Source organism: Streptopelia decaocto (genome assembly GCF_964273445.1).
Source record: "Streptopelia decaocto genome assembly, chromosome: 1".
Lineage (NCBI taxonomy): Eukaryota > Metazoa > Chordata > Aves > Columbiformes > Columbidae > Streptopelia > Streptopelia decaocto.
Genome location: NC_138663.1, coordinates 183,342,295 through 183,361,273, shown reverse-complemented (window position 1 = coordinate 183,361,273; position 18,979 = coordinate 183,342,295). Strand labels below are relative to the sequence as shown.

At 41.3% G+C, this 18,979-nt stretch overlaps 1 protein-coding gene across 1 annotated transcript; it reads left to right on the top strand.

The window, feature by feature from the left end:
• Positions 1 to 455: 455 nt before the first annotated feature.
• LOC309440403 (uncharacterized protein C13orf42) lies at positions 456 to 5,391 on the top strand (the record flags this gene model as incomplete). The annotated part of the gene is made up of 3 exons (XM_082054011.1): positions 456 to 869; positions 4,188 to 4,335; positions 5,150 to 5,391. 3 exons carry the CDS (start codon positions 456 to 458, stop codon positions 5,389 to 5,391), a joined length of 804 nt encoding a protein of 267 aa, XP_081910137.1.
• Positions 5,392 to 18,979: the final 13,588 nt, after the last annotated feature.

Sequence of the window (18,979 nt, the reverse complement as noted above, 5' to 3'; positions counted from 1 at the left end):
GCCCGCGGGACTGCGGGTCCGCACGGCGGGAGGCGGCCGGACGCCGGGCGGAGAGCGGGAGCAGTTCAGCACCACGGTCAGCGCCCGCCGGCCGGCGGAGGCACCGCGGGGGTGAGGAGCGGGCGGAGCGGCCGCGGGAGGGGGAACTGCTGCCTGGATGTTGATGGTTCTTACGGGGAGCAGCAGTCAAATAACCGGTCAAAGTATGATATTTGACCTCCCGTGCTATATTTTAAACCCAGGAAAGGATAAAGCTATGTCACTGACACAAATGGAATAGAAAACACACTTCTGTGTTATCATCATGTTCTTCATACCGTGTTAGACTGAAAGCAGCTGGAAGGATAATACAGTAAGTGGCAAAATTATCTGAGTTATACCTGCTGATTACCAGATCTAGGGTTAAATTAAGGAACTGAAAGAGAAAAGGTATAGAGGGCAAGAAGTTATACACTATGTTCAAAAAGATCCACTCTATATTTCACCCCAACTCCCACCGAAGAAATGTGACAGATGACATCCCTTACTGTGATGGCACAGGTTCTGCAGTGAGATTGATCCGCAGCACTTCTATGTATGTCCTTGGAGGTGAGCAAGAAAAAATTAGTGAAACACTAAAAAAATGCAAAAGTACAACCAGCATCGACTCTTGCTTTCAGCCAAAAGAGGAAGACAGAGACTGGATGTACTCTAAGACTCAGGACTGCTTGAAGTACTTACAGGATCTGTTAGCCTTGAGGAAAAAATACCTTGACAACATCAATAACTTGAAATCCATGCATATGGCTGCAGATTCCCCAACATCCACAAAATCATCCAAAACTGGAAAGAAGTCATTTCTTCCACTTCCTTCCAAAGAGTCTTCTAAGGTAATTCCTAAGAACTTTTGCCATATACTTGTTCTTAAGCCATGAGCAATTACCTGTATGGCCTCTTTGGTTTTCTGCTTTATTGGTCTCAGCTGTTTGTCTTTTTACTGTTACATCATTTAAAATGTTGTTAAATACCTTAAGATTCTTTCTGAGTAGTATGAAATTAAGTATGCATGACTGGGCATGTAAAGAAATATATATATCTATGTTTGTGTGAGGTGGGAGAAAATAGGAGAAGGAAAGAAGTATGAGAGTATGGGAAGTATCTGAAAACATGTTACAAAAGAGCAAGCTGTACTCTTGATACTCTGACAGGCTACTTAAATGCCCCAGAATTCTTCACTATGGTTATTTATAGCTGTTAATGACTGACAGGCACAGTAATCCCTAAGTTTACTGGCAGCCTTTTTATTGGCATAAAATTATTTACACAAAATAATTGTAAATTCATTGAAACAAACAGGATTTTTTCTGTCTGGTCAGATAGCTTATCAGCGATATGTTTATCACCAGTGCAAGCTCTACTGGTAACCTGTAGGCTATGAGGAATTTTTAAGGGTTACTTTCTTAATAAGTTGGCAGGTTATTTTGAGACTGTAATTCTTCACCTTTTACTGTAATGATACCACAAAAATAGAACTGAAATGTCATCTTTGGTACAGACTGTCTATGTATTCTAGAGAGAAAAGCATTGTAAAGATTCCTTCTGGTTGTGGTTTATAAATTGCATGTTTCTAGACAGTTCAGTCATTAATATGACTCTGGACTTGATTTAGTGAGGACAAAGGAAAGGATTGCAGCAGGTGGGGTGATCTGTTTAGGTAACACAACCAGAAACATGACTTTGGCAGCAGAATCACAGGTTACCCAGTGCAGTCTTTAAACTGGATATTAATGGGGATGCTGGGAAGAAGGGATGTATGGCTGACTTACTGATTAGACCAGGTAGACTTTACAAAAAAGTTATTGCCACATTTTGACATTCTATCACAGCAGAATGTCAGAATGGGTGAAGCTGAAGCTCTGTTGTAGGCATTATTTATTCAAAGACAAGGCTCACATGTTTAGGGCTAGGTACCACGTTTTTTAATTTTATGTTTTAATCTAATACCCATTCAGTCAGGGGGAAATTTCTTTTGGTTTTATTGGGTTTTATGTCATCTTTTTAATGCTTTGAATAGTGATTCTCAGAAGCTAGGAATAATAGTAGGAAACAATACTCAGGTCAGTGGGCTGGAGAAGATTTTATTAAGACATTACTATTTAGGGGCCAGAGAAACATACAAGGAGAATGACTGAGATATAGGAGAGTCGTCTGGTGGTGCCAGGAGATGAATCTCCACACTATAGATACAGTCTGTGAATTGACTTTGTGCACTGTCACACAAAGATTGGCTTGGGGCAGTGGAGATTTACAGCATTCCAGTTCCCTGATGAGCTGAGCAGCGACGTAGCAGAGCGGTACACGACTGACCATCAGCCAGGTGGGAAAAAATTAGTGCAAAAAGTTGCTAAAACCATGGACCAGGAGGCTGGGAGATAGTTTCTGGACAAGTAGGCTTCATGCATGTCTGTGAATTTCTGAGATTTGCCACTGAAAATACCACTTAAGAAAAATGCCAAAAGCTTAACCTGGGTTTAGCAAACAGGTGAATCTCCCACAGGCTGAGGCTAAGATTTCTGTCCTCTGACTGTGGCCAGCTAGCTCTTATGTATGAACAGCCCTGGTACTGGCTGGCACACAATGTCCACCAGCCATCCCCTTGGGAACAGACAGGAACATCAGCAGGATATGGCACCCATATGAGTCATTCCTGACAACACAAATGGCAAGGTCACAGCTGCACAGCCCTGGCTTTGCAAAAATTAGAGAAAGGTCAAGAAGACCTCTAGAATAGCCAGAATACTCTACTTCCTAACTACAAATTTTATGTTCACAGATTTCAAGGTTCATCTTATCAACAGGCTTCAATGGTTTTGTTCCTAACTATCTGTTTGTGTTAAATTACATGTCAGTGGAAATGCACTTCTTTCTCCTACCTGCTGCATGATTAATGGGAAGGTACTTTGCCCAGACAACCCTGTCCTCATGGGAAGTTTAATCGAGAGACTACTGGGGCTGGACTGCAGGCTGACTGGATTCAAAATTTGCCAGTTTGGTCTAGTGAGAGATAAGAACAGAGAGGTGTCTCAGATGCTGGAAGTACATAGGGATTTATTTGAAATGTCTTTTAACCAATAAGGGCCTAGTCATAATAGAAGTCACTATTTTCAGTCGATGTGTGGTAGCAGTTACCTTTTAATACTTGTGAGGTTGTCAGTCAACCCATAATGTCAGGAGGACAATAAGCTAGCTCATCTCTCTTCCTCCACAGAATGGGAAGCAAGCGGGTCCTTCAGAGATGTGATACAGCAGGTACCTTTTGCTTGCGTGTTCGAAACCCAAGGCAGCATTCATATTGTCTCGGTATTGCTGCCTGGCAATACACCTAGCTTGGACCGGCAGAGAAAGTATACAGCCCTTCATTAGGTAGAGCCTGGCAGGAAATACTCATCCCACATGGGACTACAGAATTGCTAACCGAGGCTTTATGACTCCTTCAGCATTTATAGACAGGCATTTGCTTTTTTATCAAGACAGGCTCCTAATTGTAAACCCTGTGGCTTTCCTGTGGGAATTATCAAAGTGTTGAATGACTCATATTTTAACACTCACAGTCCTTTTCCATTTCAAAAAGACTTTAGCAATTTAGATCTGGATTCATTTCACCTAACTTAGTCATTTTAATAAGATGCTTAAATTAGTAACCAAGTTACCCCACAATCCCTCTGCAGCTAAAAGAGCTGCCTGCAGAGGGGAATTCAGCCTACCTGAGGCCTGACTCATCTTCTGAAGGTACTCAAGCCCTGCATTAATTACAGAAGGAACCCTGCATGACTACATTTCTAATGTGTGTCTCATTAGGTGCCTACCGCTAGGTAGAATAAATTTGGTCACAAAGCCCAGCTGTCTCTTAACCACCTAATTAAATGTTCTGATACGGTGATTCTGAGGGATTTTATAACACCTGGCTAGCAGTGCCCAAGTGGAAGATGTTTGGTGTTGAGCATGTAACCAGATGGACGATTGTTAGGTGTCTGTCCCACTTTCTTTGATGACTACAAACTGTGGAGTAATCTGGACCTGTGTCCTTTTCTGACAGCTTGAAGTATTCAATCAAATACATTTTTTGCAGCTTCCTTATACAGTTTGCTCATTAAGAAGTCATTGTGCCCAGCCCTTGGCTAACTTTCCAACCCCCATCTGATCAACAGGCATCCATGGAGAGAAAAGGCCCACAGGCCAGTTCAGATGTCAGAGAAGCAATAGCTTTCTTCGACTCAGTTATTGCAGACCTGGATTCAGAGAGGTGGCGAAGACTTCCTGATGTGGATTTGCCAAACGTGGATGTTGATTTTGATGGTGAAGTATAAACCAGCCAAAATATGATTCCTTTTGGTGTGCAGAGGGTCGAGGGAGGAGTGGCACATTTGCCTATTTAATAGACACAGTTTTCCTCCAAGTTTTGCTTCCTAAATCTAGGACTATTACATGCAGTGTGTGAAACTACAGCAATATATTGCTTGTTCCCTGTTGAAAGGGTGCAACTATTTTACATGTGGCCATTACAGGAGCAGATGTAGCATGTGTAGTGCTAGAACAGTGCTTCTGCCCAGGGCTGAATTCCACCCTTGCATCTCTACCCCAAGCTGTGTTTGGAGGAGATCTAAAAAAAATAGATTTTTTTTCTTAATCTGATTTTCATTTTGCTGATTGAGAAATGGCTGGATGTTTTCTCTCCAACTAGCAAAAAAAAAATAAAATAATTTGGAGATTAGGCCAACTGATGGTACATTTCCCTCAGAAAGGATGGCATTTCCTAACTAAATGAAGATGTGCCCGTTTGAGCTCATCATCTATCCTGTATGATCAGTGAAGAGAAACAGAAATTTCTCTCCGTTGTCTTAGGCTAAGATGGATATCAGCAACAGGTCAGATTAGCTGTGCCCTAAAAGTGTGTATAAAGGGACTGACTGGCTCTGACATATGTATTTACACTGCAGGCATTGAAATATTAGATAGTATGAAACCCACCCAAGCAATGTCCTGCAGTGAAACCAGGTTGGTTTCTCAGCATTATCTTCAGGAAGGACCCAGCAGGCACCCTGGTCTCTCACTGTGCATGTAAAAATATCACTGGCAAACTGTTAACACCAGATTATCTTCCGTCTTTCAGTTGCTACCAGCACAAGCGAACACAGTTTACATTCAAACTGGATCCTTCGTGCTCCCCGAAGATACTCAGAAGATACTGCTCAAACAGCAAAGGCTGCAAGTCAGTCTCAAAGAAACAGCCAGAGAAGAACAACTGGCTCTAGGAAAAAGCTGGAAAGACATCCTATGTATTTGCCCAAAGCTGTGGAAGGGGCATATAGCACTTTAAAATTTAAGCCCAAAACACGTAAGAAAGAATATTGAATGAATATTCTCTCTTCAGCTGAAGACAGAATATATGAAATAGGGCATTGAAGACTTGATGCCTTATTTATTTATTTATTTATTTATTTATTTATTTATTTATTTATTTATTTCACCTTTGACCCAGCTCTTACAGTCTATAAGTGATGTGTGCGGTCACCGAGGGTTCTTTGTCTGGGACATATTTTAAGCCATTGCTATTCCAACACTGGACTCGTATGAGGGTTTAACTCATCAATTTCATTGTGCCTAACACTACTGCTTTGTCATTCAACTTGGGGAGAACTCCGACGTGACAAGCCTTTTTTCTAGTGCTGTTATTGAAAGCAATGATTCAGAGACTCCCTGGTGCAGTATTTTTTCTTCTGACTCCAGTCCTGCAAAGCAATTCAAGCAAGTCAGCTAGTATGTTGGAGCTTTTGCACCAGTGTTTTCAACTTCAGAGCAGTGAACCAGAATTTTCTTCTTTCTCTTTTTGCATGAGAAAAAATGTGTGTGCCATCATTGACTCTGTGATCCGAGAGTATACAGCAGCACTGAAGTACAAGCAGACTGTGGTATAAGCAGATAAAGCTGCAATGAGGGAATCAGCATTAGAAACCTGTGTTTTGAGGAATTGCTCCAGTGTGTTTTGAAAAAACAAGCTACCTTGTATTCTGTTTGCTATTGGGAATGTTTCTGTCCTGGGATACAACATCAAGCATCAAGGGATTCACTGCATGCACAAATGTATGCAACACTGTTTCATGTGCTTACACCACCTGTTGGTTTTCATCTATTTTAACACCCTGTTGCCGAATCTAGGCATCCCAGTATACACTGGAAAAACTTAATGTCTTGGAGAAGAACACTTTGTGAATAAATTGGAACAAAGGCGGAGCAGAAGACAATTTGCAGACAAATCCACTGCATCAGCATTAGATCATACCCAACGTCTGGAATTCTGCTACTTCATCATTAAAGACTACATATTAGGAAGAATGCAGCCTAGAAATGTTCCTCTTCAGGTTCTTTCATCTTAGAGGTGACATGTCTTTCATGTGATACTTGGAATACCCCATACTCTGCCAGTTTTACTGAAGTACAGCAATGTAAAAAAGCATAGAAAGTGAGAAGGATCTAGCCCCTTATGGAAATACTACCCTATAGCCCTTCAGCTAGGTGAATACCATTTCCAGCACAGACATCAGTCTGAGCCATATCCCCCAGCTCATGCTTTGTCTCTAATTTTTTTCATCTGATGTTCAATTGGTGGTTCACTGTGGCAGATGGATCATTGCAGCACTGGTATCACCAGCTGCTGATTCATGGGCAGTTTCTTGTTTCTGCGTTCAGTAGTTTTTGTGTCCACAGGCTTGGATAAATTTCCTAAGGCACTGGCCATCAATTTAACCTATCTGATACATCATAATCTCCATAACCTTTGTGTTCACCACACAGAACATTTGGCAGGTGGCAATTCTTGCTGATTTTTGTTCCTAGTGTTTGAGACCAAGTTGTTCAAACAGCATTTCTGCCACGGGGTGTAAGTACCTCTCTTGGATCTCACTGATCTGGGACACTTTCTGTCATGAGATAGGAGAGTGCCAAAAAAACGCATTGTCCTCCATTCAGAGCTGGCATCTCCTGTTTGATTAAAACATTTTGTTTCTTTTTCTAGTGGTATTTGTGAAGGGGAGGGGTAAGTTCTTTCTGTACCGCTTTAATTCTGGAGGTGCTTTTGCCACCCTTTTTCTAGTCTGTATCCTCTTCAAAATGACCTGTCTAACTGCCATCATTCATACATCTTCATGAAGAGTTTAAATTAAGGTCCAGGTTTTGCTTCCCTTCTGTTGGTGCTTCTCATGCTTAGTCTGTTTTCGCTATACAGGTAGTGTTGTTGCCTTTGTACCTCCCCAGTCCTGCCTGCCCTGAACTGAACACCATAACCGTATTTAAAACTGTTCTGCCTTTGACATAAGAACATTTAAGGCCAAAACCTGCACATTTTTGGCAATTGTGTCACCCTGAAACCCCCCTCCAAGCAGAATCTCATGCTGAAGTTGCCGAGGAATATTTTTACTGAATGTGTGGTCACCTTTCTGCTACTAGAACCTGCAACATGAATGGATGCTGACAGAAAACCTCACTGTCTTTTTGAGTTACTGTAACAAAATTATGCATGTGCATAATTAAAATACTGATGAAAGAAGAAGACCATTATTCCAACAGTGTTCTACCCTGGTCTGTGCTCCATGTTCATAGTGCCAAGGTTTTACTCACTGCAGTAGCTAATCTTTTTGTTATTGTTTTAAGGATGCATTGTGTTGTGCAGAACCAGATTGCTTCAGCATGTTTGACCTTCCCTGTGGCTTCTTGTGTGTCCTTGTAAAATGGAGAGATCTCTGGTGATCTGCTGTGACAGAGTGTAAGGTTCCCCCTGCTGTCCAGCATACAAACTCCAGTGTGAAATACGTGTTTGCTGTTATGAATAAGAGACAAAGGGGTGAAAAAATATTTGTAAATTTGGTTTGGATTCTGTGTTTTGTTGGTTTTGGTTGTTTCTTCCATTTCTTAAAGCTCTCTTCAAGTCTGTCATCATCTTAGAAAAATTTTATTAAGCAAGTAAAATAAAGCAGTTTTTCTCTGAGAACATTTTCTACCGTCTATCCCATAAATGCAGGCATCTTCCTTCTCTTAGCATATTAACCCTTGTGATCTCCTCACTGGCTGTGGCTCAGCTCTAACAGGCCTATGGAGAGAGGCCCTAGCATCTCAGGGCACTCTCTGGGGAGATGGGAGCTGAGGGTTCAAGCCCAGAACCTGGGTGTTGTGCTACCTGTGCTAGAACAAGGCAGTTGAGCAGAAAGGGAGCAGGAGAGAGGAAAGGAAAGTATTTCCATCCCCAGTGTTAGCTGCCTCCTCAGAGAAGGGTTTAGTGTGGATGGCAGCACCCTCTGCATTGCCCTGGGACAGAACCGTGCCTCTGCCTAACACCAGCTCACTCTTGGCAGATTTCTACATAGTTTCCACGAGCAGTCAGTTGCCCCACAAAGGTGCTCCTCGGCTGCTCTGAATTATTCCCTCAGGGCCTTTGGAGGCAGAGCGCTCTGCACTGACGCTAAAGTGGCTCTATCTGCCTTGGTTAGGCCATCTAAATGACCTTCCTGCAATGTGTAGTTATTTTTAGGCATTGCAACATTGAAGTTAAGAACCTACTATAGGTGCTCTGACAATGCAAATCATACAGACGAATTATTATTATAATGACCAGCAGAGCTCTGTATGACCTAGATGTCTTTCAGAGGTTATTAATGAGCTCTTTCAGCCATGCCCCCAGGCCCTGATAATGAAGTACATCAACTAGGAGCTCTATTGATCAAGGCCACTGTGTGTGAGCATTACCGCAGCACTGATCCCCAAAAGCTCTTTCCCAGAGTGCATTGGAGTAATAGGCAAGATCTTTAGGAGACCATCTCTTATTTTGTTGTTTCAAATTCGCTCAGCTGAAGTATTGGGGTATTTCAGATTCCTCTAGCTAGTGTTATTGTTGAGCACTAGTTCTGAAGGGGCTCTGGCTATGAATTTCATCCACATCTATCCACGAGAAACCAAAGACACTGTGTACAAGAATCCAGTAACTGAAGAGAGATGAAGTCTGTTGAAGAAATAGTGTCCTGGGGAATGCAAAATAATTTTGTCCTTTTGTGTTGAGCAATTCAATATAATCATGATGCATGTAAGTGAACTGAAAGTGTAAGCGTCTTTGGCAGAAACAGAAGAAATATAGCCAGCTAATGGAAAGTTGGCAGCTGGACAAGATGTGCACTCAGGTTTGAATCTTTCAGTGCCATAAAGTTACAATGAAGGCAGAAGGTGTCAGCACTGCATTAAGTAGTGCAGGAAGTCCTCCAAGGTAATACATAGCAAAGATATATAGCTATCAGCTGCTCCAGAATGAATGAGGTGTATAAAAAATAATATATTAACACCTGGTGGATGTCTTCAAAATTTTCACAGTTGTAGGACCAGTTTGTAGTTCTCTTTGGGCAAACTCAGGAGAGCACCTCTTCCGTTTCCGTGGTGGAACAGTCCCACAAGGACATGAAAGCAGCACAAAGCCAACCAGTCACAGCAGTATGTGTTCAGGGGGCTTTTTCCAACTTTGGGGCCTGTAGCTCTGAGTAATGCCCGTGGTAAAGTGGAACCAAGTTGCATCAAGTCAGTGGAATGGGTCTTGACTTATCTTGAGTTTAACAGCTAGAAAAACATGTTGTTCTGAAAGAATTTTGGGGACAAATCAGAACATATAAGACTGGCTGCTTCAGACCAGGCTGAACAGCAGAGATTAGAGCCTGTTACTTGATTAGCAGTAATCTAGTGCATGGCAAAAACTTTTCTACTAAGAGGCTTATCATATTAAAAAATTATCCATCCTTTTTAAGGCAAGCCCAGGCACCATTTCCTGAATGGCTCAGTGATTATGATACTGTGACCCCTGTCAGAAGATGAGGTGACCTATCAGAGAAAATATAAAAAGAATTGATGGAATCAAGTTATATGTTCCACCCTTTTATTAAAGCGAGACTGAGAAGGGAGGAAGACCTCACCAAGAAGCCTATGGCCAGTGCTAGGGAGGCACTGCAAGTGCTGCTGAAGTCAAATGTGTGATCGAGCAGAAAACTTTCACTAGTAAGTACTGGGAAATGTCACTTGTGTCAGAGCAATAGCTGTTGAAGGAGATTTCTAGAAAGGTAGCTAAAACTGTCCCTTGGCCACACGGTGGCAGTTAATTCCCAGCTATTCTGCAGCCCTCCTGTTTGTCTGATCAGCAAGACAACTGGGGGTGAAAGGGAAAGCGAAATGTTTGGTCCTGCTTTGTCAATGTGTGTATTTGTTATTCACTTCTAGGCTCCTTTATTCACAAGCATTTGCACGACAGTTTCCGATCAACATTAGTTTTGTAAATGAGTTTATTCTTCCAGATAGATGATTCCTTAGGAAATAAATATCCATGACATCACAGGAGAAACTGGGACCTCGATAAATCATGTCTGAGCTGCTGACCATTTGCCTCTGATTGTGTCTGGAAACAAATGGACGACGTAATGTCATTGCCAGAAACAATGCACTATCAGACACAGAAAATATGAAGATGGATTAAAAAATCATAAGCAGAGGATTTGAAGATTCAGATGTTCAATCTTGAGATCTGCCTGAGCTAAGAGTTTCTGATCTGATTTTGAAGTTCCTTCCAAGGCCCAAGAGAATCAATATATGAGGTTTCTAGCTTCTTGGGGCCTGTAATGCTATTATTCCAGAATTTGCTAATCCAAGCAGCTCAATTAGTCAAAAGCTAACCTGCTCCTGCATCAGCTTCTCCTGTGTCTTCCAGGGGTATGTTTATATTTAGTACATGCATGCTAAACTTACTGAGTTTTGGTGGGTTTTTGTTTGTTTGTTTTGTTTTGTTTGTTTTTGTTTGTTTTGTTGTAGTAGTTTGTTTGGGTTGTGTTTTTTTGTTTGTGTTTTTTTTTTTCCTTTGTTTTACGCCAAAACACTCATTTATGGGAAAAAGCAAAAGGATTATGTCTTTGCACTGGTTATGATTACACATCAACAACAGAAGCTTTCATTAATTCAGATGGTTGTGTGGTTCCAAAGTGTTCAGATTAATGAGGTTCCCTGCATTAATAAGGCTCAGGTATAACTTCAGCACTGGGACTGCTCACATGCAAGCTTTTAGTCTGGGCTTGCTTGTGAGTTGATGTATGACACTGTGTTCTTGTTAACTGACAAACGCAGTGCTGTCATCTCCAGATACTTGTATGGGGACCAGCACAGGGAGAAGGAGTTTGATCAACAATAAAATACACTGTGCTGTTCCTAAATTAAAGCTAGCTTCAGTATCACTTCATTGTAGAGAACTGATTCATCACATTCTTACCCTTCAATAGCTTCACTTTTCAGTTTCCAATACGCAGAATTATTTTTTGACCCCCTTGCCCCAGTGATACAGGTCTTTGCTGTGCCAGGAAAGTGAACAGTTCAGTGGAAGGACTCCAGTGTGAGCAGAGCTGACCCATAATTACAGCTGAATAAACTGAAGTGAGTATATTCAGGGCCAGATTTACAGTCACCCTTAGTGGGATTTTCAAAAGGCACGTAACTAGCATCAGTGGGAGTTAGGTGACTCTGACAATTGCACTGGTGCCTGACTGCTTTTGGAAAAGATGGTCTGGAGCCAAGCTAGAGCAGACACAGCTCCACTTCTAAGAATTAAATTAGACTCACAAGAAGACCAGAATTAGCCCAGTCTGTCTGCCTCTCAGCCTACTAACTTTAAGCCCTCAAGTGGCATAATTCTGGAAGAAAGAATTGTCCCACACCTTTGTCAGATTTTCACAGCCCTTGCTGCTGTCTTCCTTCAGGTCTGTTGGTTTTTACTTATGCTCTCATGTAACCTGGCCCCTAAGGATTTGTTGATAATGTTCCAGGAAGTGCAATTACTTAAGGATACAGAATTTCTATGAATGTTGTGTGAATATGAGAACTGCTGCTGCTCTTCTATTCACAGAAGCATGTCAAAAGGCTCTTGCAAAAGTACCCCTCTGTCAGGGGATACTTGCACATGACAACACATTTTCCACAGACAAGCTGATATGGCAACATCCCAACACCCTTACTGTTCCTTAGAAAAAGATTTCTGAACTGTTGAAGTGAAATATGAAAGATCAGAGTCTGATATCCTTCACTATTGCAGAATACTAGAATTATAGAATCATATTATAGAATAATTTGGGTTGCAGGGTGTCTGAGCTGGCTTGACAGCAGCACCCAAAGAAGTCAGTAGCCTCCTCCAGAATCTATAGATTTCAAAACTGAGGCTGCTCTGTTAGAAACAACACCCCCTCCCTTCAACATCTCCTGAACAACTTCATATTTTCACCTTGAAACACTTAGTTCAGACTCAGACCAACAAAAATGCTTCTATCTTTGTTTTCTTCAGAGTAATATGCCCTGCTCTGTTGTGAAAGGATATGTAGAAAGACAAACATTGGGGTTTGCATTTCTCTGTGGGTCTCTCAGTCCTGTGTACCATGGCCTCTAGATATTCAGAACTGATGTACTGTAAAAAAAGAAAGGAAGAAGAAAAGAAACTCACATTTGGTGTGCCAGAACAGCAACAAGCAGGAGCAACTTGGATGGTACGAAGACCCGAGAACACCTGCCTTGCAGAAGCTGCAAGTAGGCAGCTAAACAATGGTGTCTTCCATATCGCCATTAAAGATGAAACTATATGGTGAGAGAACACTTTAAAAAAATTAAATAGAAAGCTTTGTAAGTCAGGTTTAAATGCCAGTTGTTACGTGGTTTTCCCAAAAAAACAGTTGCCTTTCACTCAAGTCTGATATAAGATCCATTAATTTCCCCTCTTTATTCTGTCAATAGTTTAGCCATATTGGTTCTAAAGGGATTCAAACTACCCAGAAATTATTCTCTTGCAACTTTCTTTAATTACATTGTGTCTTCAAAATTTACTATGTTTTCTTTATGGAAACTTGAATTACTGATGTAAAGAATGTAGAACCAGGGGTCAAAATGAGCAGAGCTATTGAAAAAAACAAATGCACACAAAAATGAGCTCATTGTTGTTTTCTTTAGAGGCTTGTCATTACATTTTAACTAGCATTTCAAGAGCTCTGTTTTTCCCCTTTTATTCCATGAGGTATAATATGTTAATGTTTTCCCTCCCTTTACTATGGATTTATCAATTCCTGTCTGAAATCTCTTGTTATAGAGAACTTTGGTAAAGAGACCCGGGAAAAGTCAAGCTAGTATTTTATTGTCCAGAAGAGAAGTACTGGTCCTGGATGGGGACTCTTGTAATGAGGCCAAAGGGGGTTAAAATCTGATTATGTGGTGAGGAGGATTATCAATAGAATTGGGGCCCTCACAGCTCTGCACTTCACTGTTATAATTAATTCTGATCAGCATGTGCCAAAATTCACTGCTGAGTCATATCCCTGTAGAAGTTGAGCCTCTTGTGCTCAGTGTAAATCAGGAAACAACTCAGAAGAGTCAAAGACATCCCACATTGATGGTGACAGATGCATTTGTCTGTGAGGTTAATAATGGCTTTAACCTAGTGACAGGTTCACCTTTTCCCTCTGGGATTTCGTTGTTTGCATATCATAAACCAGGCTTGTTCATTTGGACATCCTGTGTTAGAAAGTGGTGAACGGCTGACAGAGACCTTCTTGGCTTGATGCTGACCCACCACTCCTGTCTTGGGTGGAGAAAAGCTCTGAGCTAAGGCCACACTAAATGCTGATGATCCTTTCCAGGGAGATGGCCTTGTCTGGAAGAGTTTCCTGAGCCAGTGAAGGGACCTCTGTGCAAATAACCCTGTGCTGTGGTGTGGGCTGGGAAAAACTCCATCAGGGGAAGCTCATGCAGCTCACCTCTCCATGGGCCCGTTTCACTGACAGGAAGGATGATTTCATTAACAGACCACAGAAAATACATTTATAGCTCAAAAAACCCTCACAAACTTCACAGCATGTTATTAACTGAGCCCGTTACTTTTTGGTTATGCTCTTGTTCAGCAGAAAAGGTAAAAAAAAGGCCCATGGCAATGGACATCCTAGAAATGCTGATGCTTATGGAAAAATAAGTAGTGAGCTTTCTCACTAGTAATTATTGAAACAATAGTTTCAGTGGCTGCGAGGTGGTTTGTGTGGCACATAGCACTGTTCCTCAGGAAAGAATTTCCATCCCAATCTGCATTTCTTGCCTTAATTATTAATATGAAGACTAAACACAGACAGATGGTAAAATAAACTCTGTTAGGTTGGTGTGAATCTGAAGTTCCTTCCACCAACATAACTGGGAGCAGCTACTGAGCCAAAACATATAGAAAGCTCTTGATGTGAGTCTGAGATGTCACAGTTTGCACAGAAAAGATCTGAGAGTCAAGTTCTTGGCCGCTGGGGCCTGTATATCAAACTGGAGTGGATGGTGACATTTGTAGAGATTTTCTGGCTCTCTTCAGCATGCATACACATGCCTAGGTTGGGCCTCACACTCATTTTTGTCTGGATCTGGCAGCTTGCATTCTGTGCTGAGCTGATAGTAGTTTTGTCTTTCAGATGTTTACTTGTGTTGTGCCTGCAAGCCCGCCAGAAACACTCAGGCTGTTGTGCTTGTGCTCTAATTTTCTGCTCTCAGCCTCTGAAATGGGTTTGCACACAGTGTGTTTTATTCCTCCTTCTTCCTACAGTGTAACCGTATTTCTCCGGTAGTGCCTTACTGCATTAATGTCAGGAGAACAGGAAGAGAAACGTGATGATAAGTGTAGCCAAAATACAAGAGGATGCAGAGAAAGAGGACTGACTGATATAAACATTTTCTACTAGATATAAAGAAGTGCATACATATGAGCTCTTCTGTACAGAGTACATGGGCTCATATTCAACCTGTGTAACTCCGGCTGGGATGACTCTTAGCAGTTGAAGACTCATGTGTCTTGTATAAGCTGTGCCTTGGGTCCCTGTGCAGTCCCTGGAGGCTGAGAGCCGTTCATACAGGCTATTCATCTTGGGGGTGGGATGGGCAGGATGAATCACCTTCTGAAAATACCTTTCTCTCACAGTCTATAAAAAGACTCCAGGCAATTAGCTCTGATGACATGCACAACTTTTAGCAGTCCAAAGGTAGCTGAAATGAATCGCAAGTCTTTTCTTTGCAACATGTATGGTGTCTTAGATTGATGTGCCATTCAGCCTGCCTGCTACCCAGAGCTGCTCAAATCCACTGCCCTTGATCATCAGTAGAAAGGAGTCACATACTTAAGCACACTGTGGGGAGCCTGAATATGCTTCTGTCCATTCTCCTCTAGTTTTTATGCTGCTTTGATGATGCTTACAGGGCCATCAGAAAAGGGTTACAAATTAGATCAATCTCAGTAGCTGCACTGGGAAGATATTTGAATTTACCACTGGCTGCTTTATGCCATTAGTATTTTAGATCTAGAAAGCAATCATGACAGGACCTGTCTCTTATCAGGAGTTTCACTAGGTAGATAAGAGTGACATTTAACATACGGAAGCACTCTAAGAGATGAGCATTCAATCCTGAATGTTCCCTGTATAGAGGAACATATTATTTAACATAACACAGTGGTATAGGTCAAGGTTTTCCAAAACTTCTAGTGATTTTAGGTATTCAGGCTTTGAAGCATCTCAAACTGGGCATTCAAAACCTACTTTTGAAACCTTGTTAACTACCCCTCTAAACCCATGACATCTTTCTTTCCTTCTCAGACTCTCCCCACTCCCACTGGGCCAGAGACTCTTTCTTACACAGGTTTTTGTAGCATCGAAAACACCAGGACCATGATCTTGTCTGGGCCCTCTGGAAGCAGCTCAAGTGCAGAGGGACAGAGGCTACACACAAGCTCTGAGGAATGATTGTTTGTGGTCTTCCACCTAGTTTTCTAATCTAGACCATTTCTGGATTTTCTTTGTGAACAGAGGAGGAGAAGAGAGCTGTGCACTGAGTTGAAAATGCTTAGGATAAACAAACATAAAGAAATAAGGCTAAAGGACTACATTTTGTTTTCTCACATGGCCTTTTTTTTTTTCCCCGCTTGCATTTCTTTTTGAGGAACCACACCTTCTGGAGAAAGCACAGAGGAACCCCTGCATGCCCCCTGTGCTCCCCTTAGCCCACCTCTCCAAAGATCTGTTGACAGGGATTGATGCAGTTTCTTTATTGTTCCTTCAAAATTAAGAAGTTTAGAAAATGCTGGGCCCTGCTTTTTGTCTCTCCTGTGTTCACCGCTGTCTCTGGCAGTATAATTTTCAGAGGGGACTAGATTGGATGATTTTCCCTGTATGTTACTTGAAATTTGTATTTCTGTATTTTCAGAACCCAGGCAGGAGTGAAAAACACCTTCATGACCTATGCTGTGTATGATGATGTTACTGATTTGAGAATCCTGTGACATGCTAAGTAAAGACAGTTTGCTACTTCTCTATGGCTTAGAGAACATTGATGTCTATCATATGCTTGTAACCCTTCTCTGAGGGGAAAGAGGGAATAATTTCCCATTCCAAAGTAAGTCCTGTTCACTCATTTGTGAGGAGCTCAGTTCAGGTACGTTCAAGCCCACCCTAGAGGTTGTCCCTACATGGTGATGGAGAAATGGACACCACTGCTCAGGCTAATGGAGAGCATAGCATCTCTTTATGAGCAGACAGTGCCTTGTTCTCTGAATTCATACTTGCACAAGATCAATAGCCCTCTGTTTCTTCCTGTGGACAACCAAAGCTCATGAGAGACAAGCAGCACTTCTGTGTGGCTTGCCCCAAACTAGCCGTGATTTTCATTAGTAATATCTCAATACATACAGAAACCTCCACAAAGCAAAGAAAAAGGGATACCTCATTCCAGTAAGTTAGTTTATTTTCCTGATCTTTGCTCAAGACATATCTTTTAGGTCAAACAGGTAGTATGTCAATTTCATCAGTGGCTAATGTGTCCAAGATACTTTTAGTGTCTGTAGGTCTTTGGAAATGCTACGAAGTTCTGATCTGAAATAAATGCACCATCTTTTGTGTGGAAAGGAGAACAGATAGAGCAATGCTTCTTCACTGCTATTTTGCCAGGGGACACCTTTGTCATTCCATGTCAGGTAAGATGGAAGTGCTACCTCACCTGTACTGCACCCGGCCATGCATGCCCTGACAGAGGAAACCTGTGAATAGAGGACACCTTCTGAGGAAATGTAGTCACATACCAGGACACATAATATAAAATGCTTCAGTTTTTAAAATCCGGGCCCCTCCTACTCCTCCCTGTGTTTTTCTTCTGACATGGCAGTGTGTTTCTACATGCCAGTCTTTGGATTAAATAGATGGGAAGCAGTTACATGAGCAGCACAGCTGGCAGATCTGACTGGTAGGTAGGGTGGTGACAGTTCTTGTGCAGGCTGGGAGTGGTGTTCCCTTAACCAGGGCAATCAAAGCTAGAAGAGGCTATATGAACAAAGCCTAAGCTACTTGTGAGCCATACCTGTATGTGTCTAGAAATGCTCTGCATTGGATTCAACACACAATTTGCATTATCTGTGCTTAAAAGTGTCTGAGATATGAGATCTTGGTTGGTATTTAAGACTTATCCACTTGCAAAGAGACAGCACTAGTTGTTCATTTGAAAACCAGGATTTATGTTCTGTACATGTGTATGCATTACTGTGAGCATCACATTGTTGTGGGCAGTGGGAATCATAACCAAAATTAATGGTTGCTACTCTTAGTCCTATGGCTTTAACTTTATCATATCCAAATAGCTGTGGTTATGCAGCTGGTGCCTGTATGCAGTGACAGATACTCTATAAATACCACAGACAGAAAATAATTGAGATAGCATTTAAAGGGTCAGATGAACATTGTATTTTTGGCTTTATAATTTCATGTTGGGTGTGGGAGACAGAACTTGCTTTTCCAGCTTTTAGTAATATAATTATAAAATTGCCTGGTGTTTCCATTTCTGAAAGACACCCATTTTCTTGCACTTTCCACCCCCACCAGCACATGCACACAGAAGCTTCACAGTTTGAAACATTTTTACTCTGGAAGAAATTCTGAGCCAGATGTTGAGTTTGGTTCTTCTGGTGTAAATCTGGAATCATTATGCCTTGACTGAATGTTTTTGAGGTTTACGAAGTTGCAGGAATACAAATCATTATTAAATCTGGTTATAATTATCCCTTATATGGGATATTTTATACCCAATAGTCCTGTTGATGATCTAGGTAACAGCAAAAATGCAGGTTGAGCCAAACGGAGAAAAGATGTTTCATCAATAAACTTTAAAAATGACAGCATTTGATGTAGAATAATCTACTTAAATCATTAGGCCACAATATGAAGATATGACTGCTTTTAAATCAGGTAACCTAGAGTCATTTGCCAGAGTTCTTCAACAGTGAAGTGACAATGGAAATTTTTAATCAAGAAGAGGAGTGCAAAGACAGAGAGAAGCATGTATTATTCCTTGTGCTGCAGAGGTTTAACAGCCCAAAGAGGAAAACAAGAATGGACACAATTCAGAAAATGGAGCCTTTCATAAAGATAATAAGGTGTGTTCAATGATTTACAGAAATGAGGAAAATTGCTTACAATTTTTTCTGCCAGTTTGGAGGTTTTTTTCATCTACCATCAATATTTTAGAAATAACACGCATTATAACCTTGAAGTTTAAAGAGAGATGGAGATGGATGAGTTGGATTGTCCTTTATCTTCCCATTCATGCAGGGTAATTATCTGTGAGTTCAGTCAAGGTAGGTGACTATATTTTATACAGGTGTAAATGACTGAAGGCTACTTCTCAAGTGTGATTCAGCTGTCATATTTTAGGTGTCTGTTTTCAGGTGAGATGAAATACACTGCAGAAACAACTATTTATTCTTATTGACTATAAAGGAAGCCTGAGGTTACCAGCTCAGATAATGGGAAAACATAATAAAAATTTGTAAGAGAGTATTTGAGAAAGAGTGTATGAGTATGTAATGAAAGAATGCATCATCACTATTTCACAGACT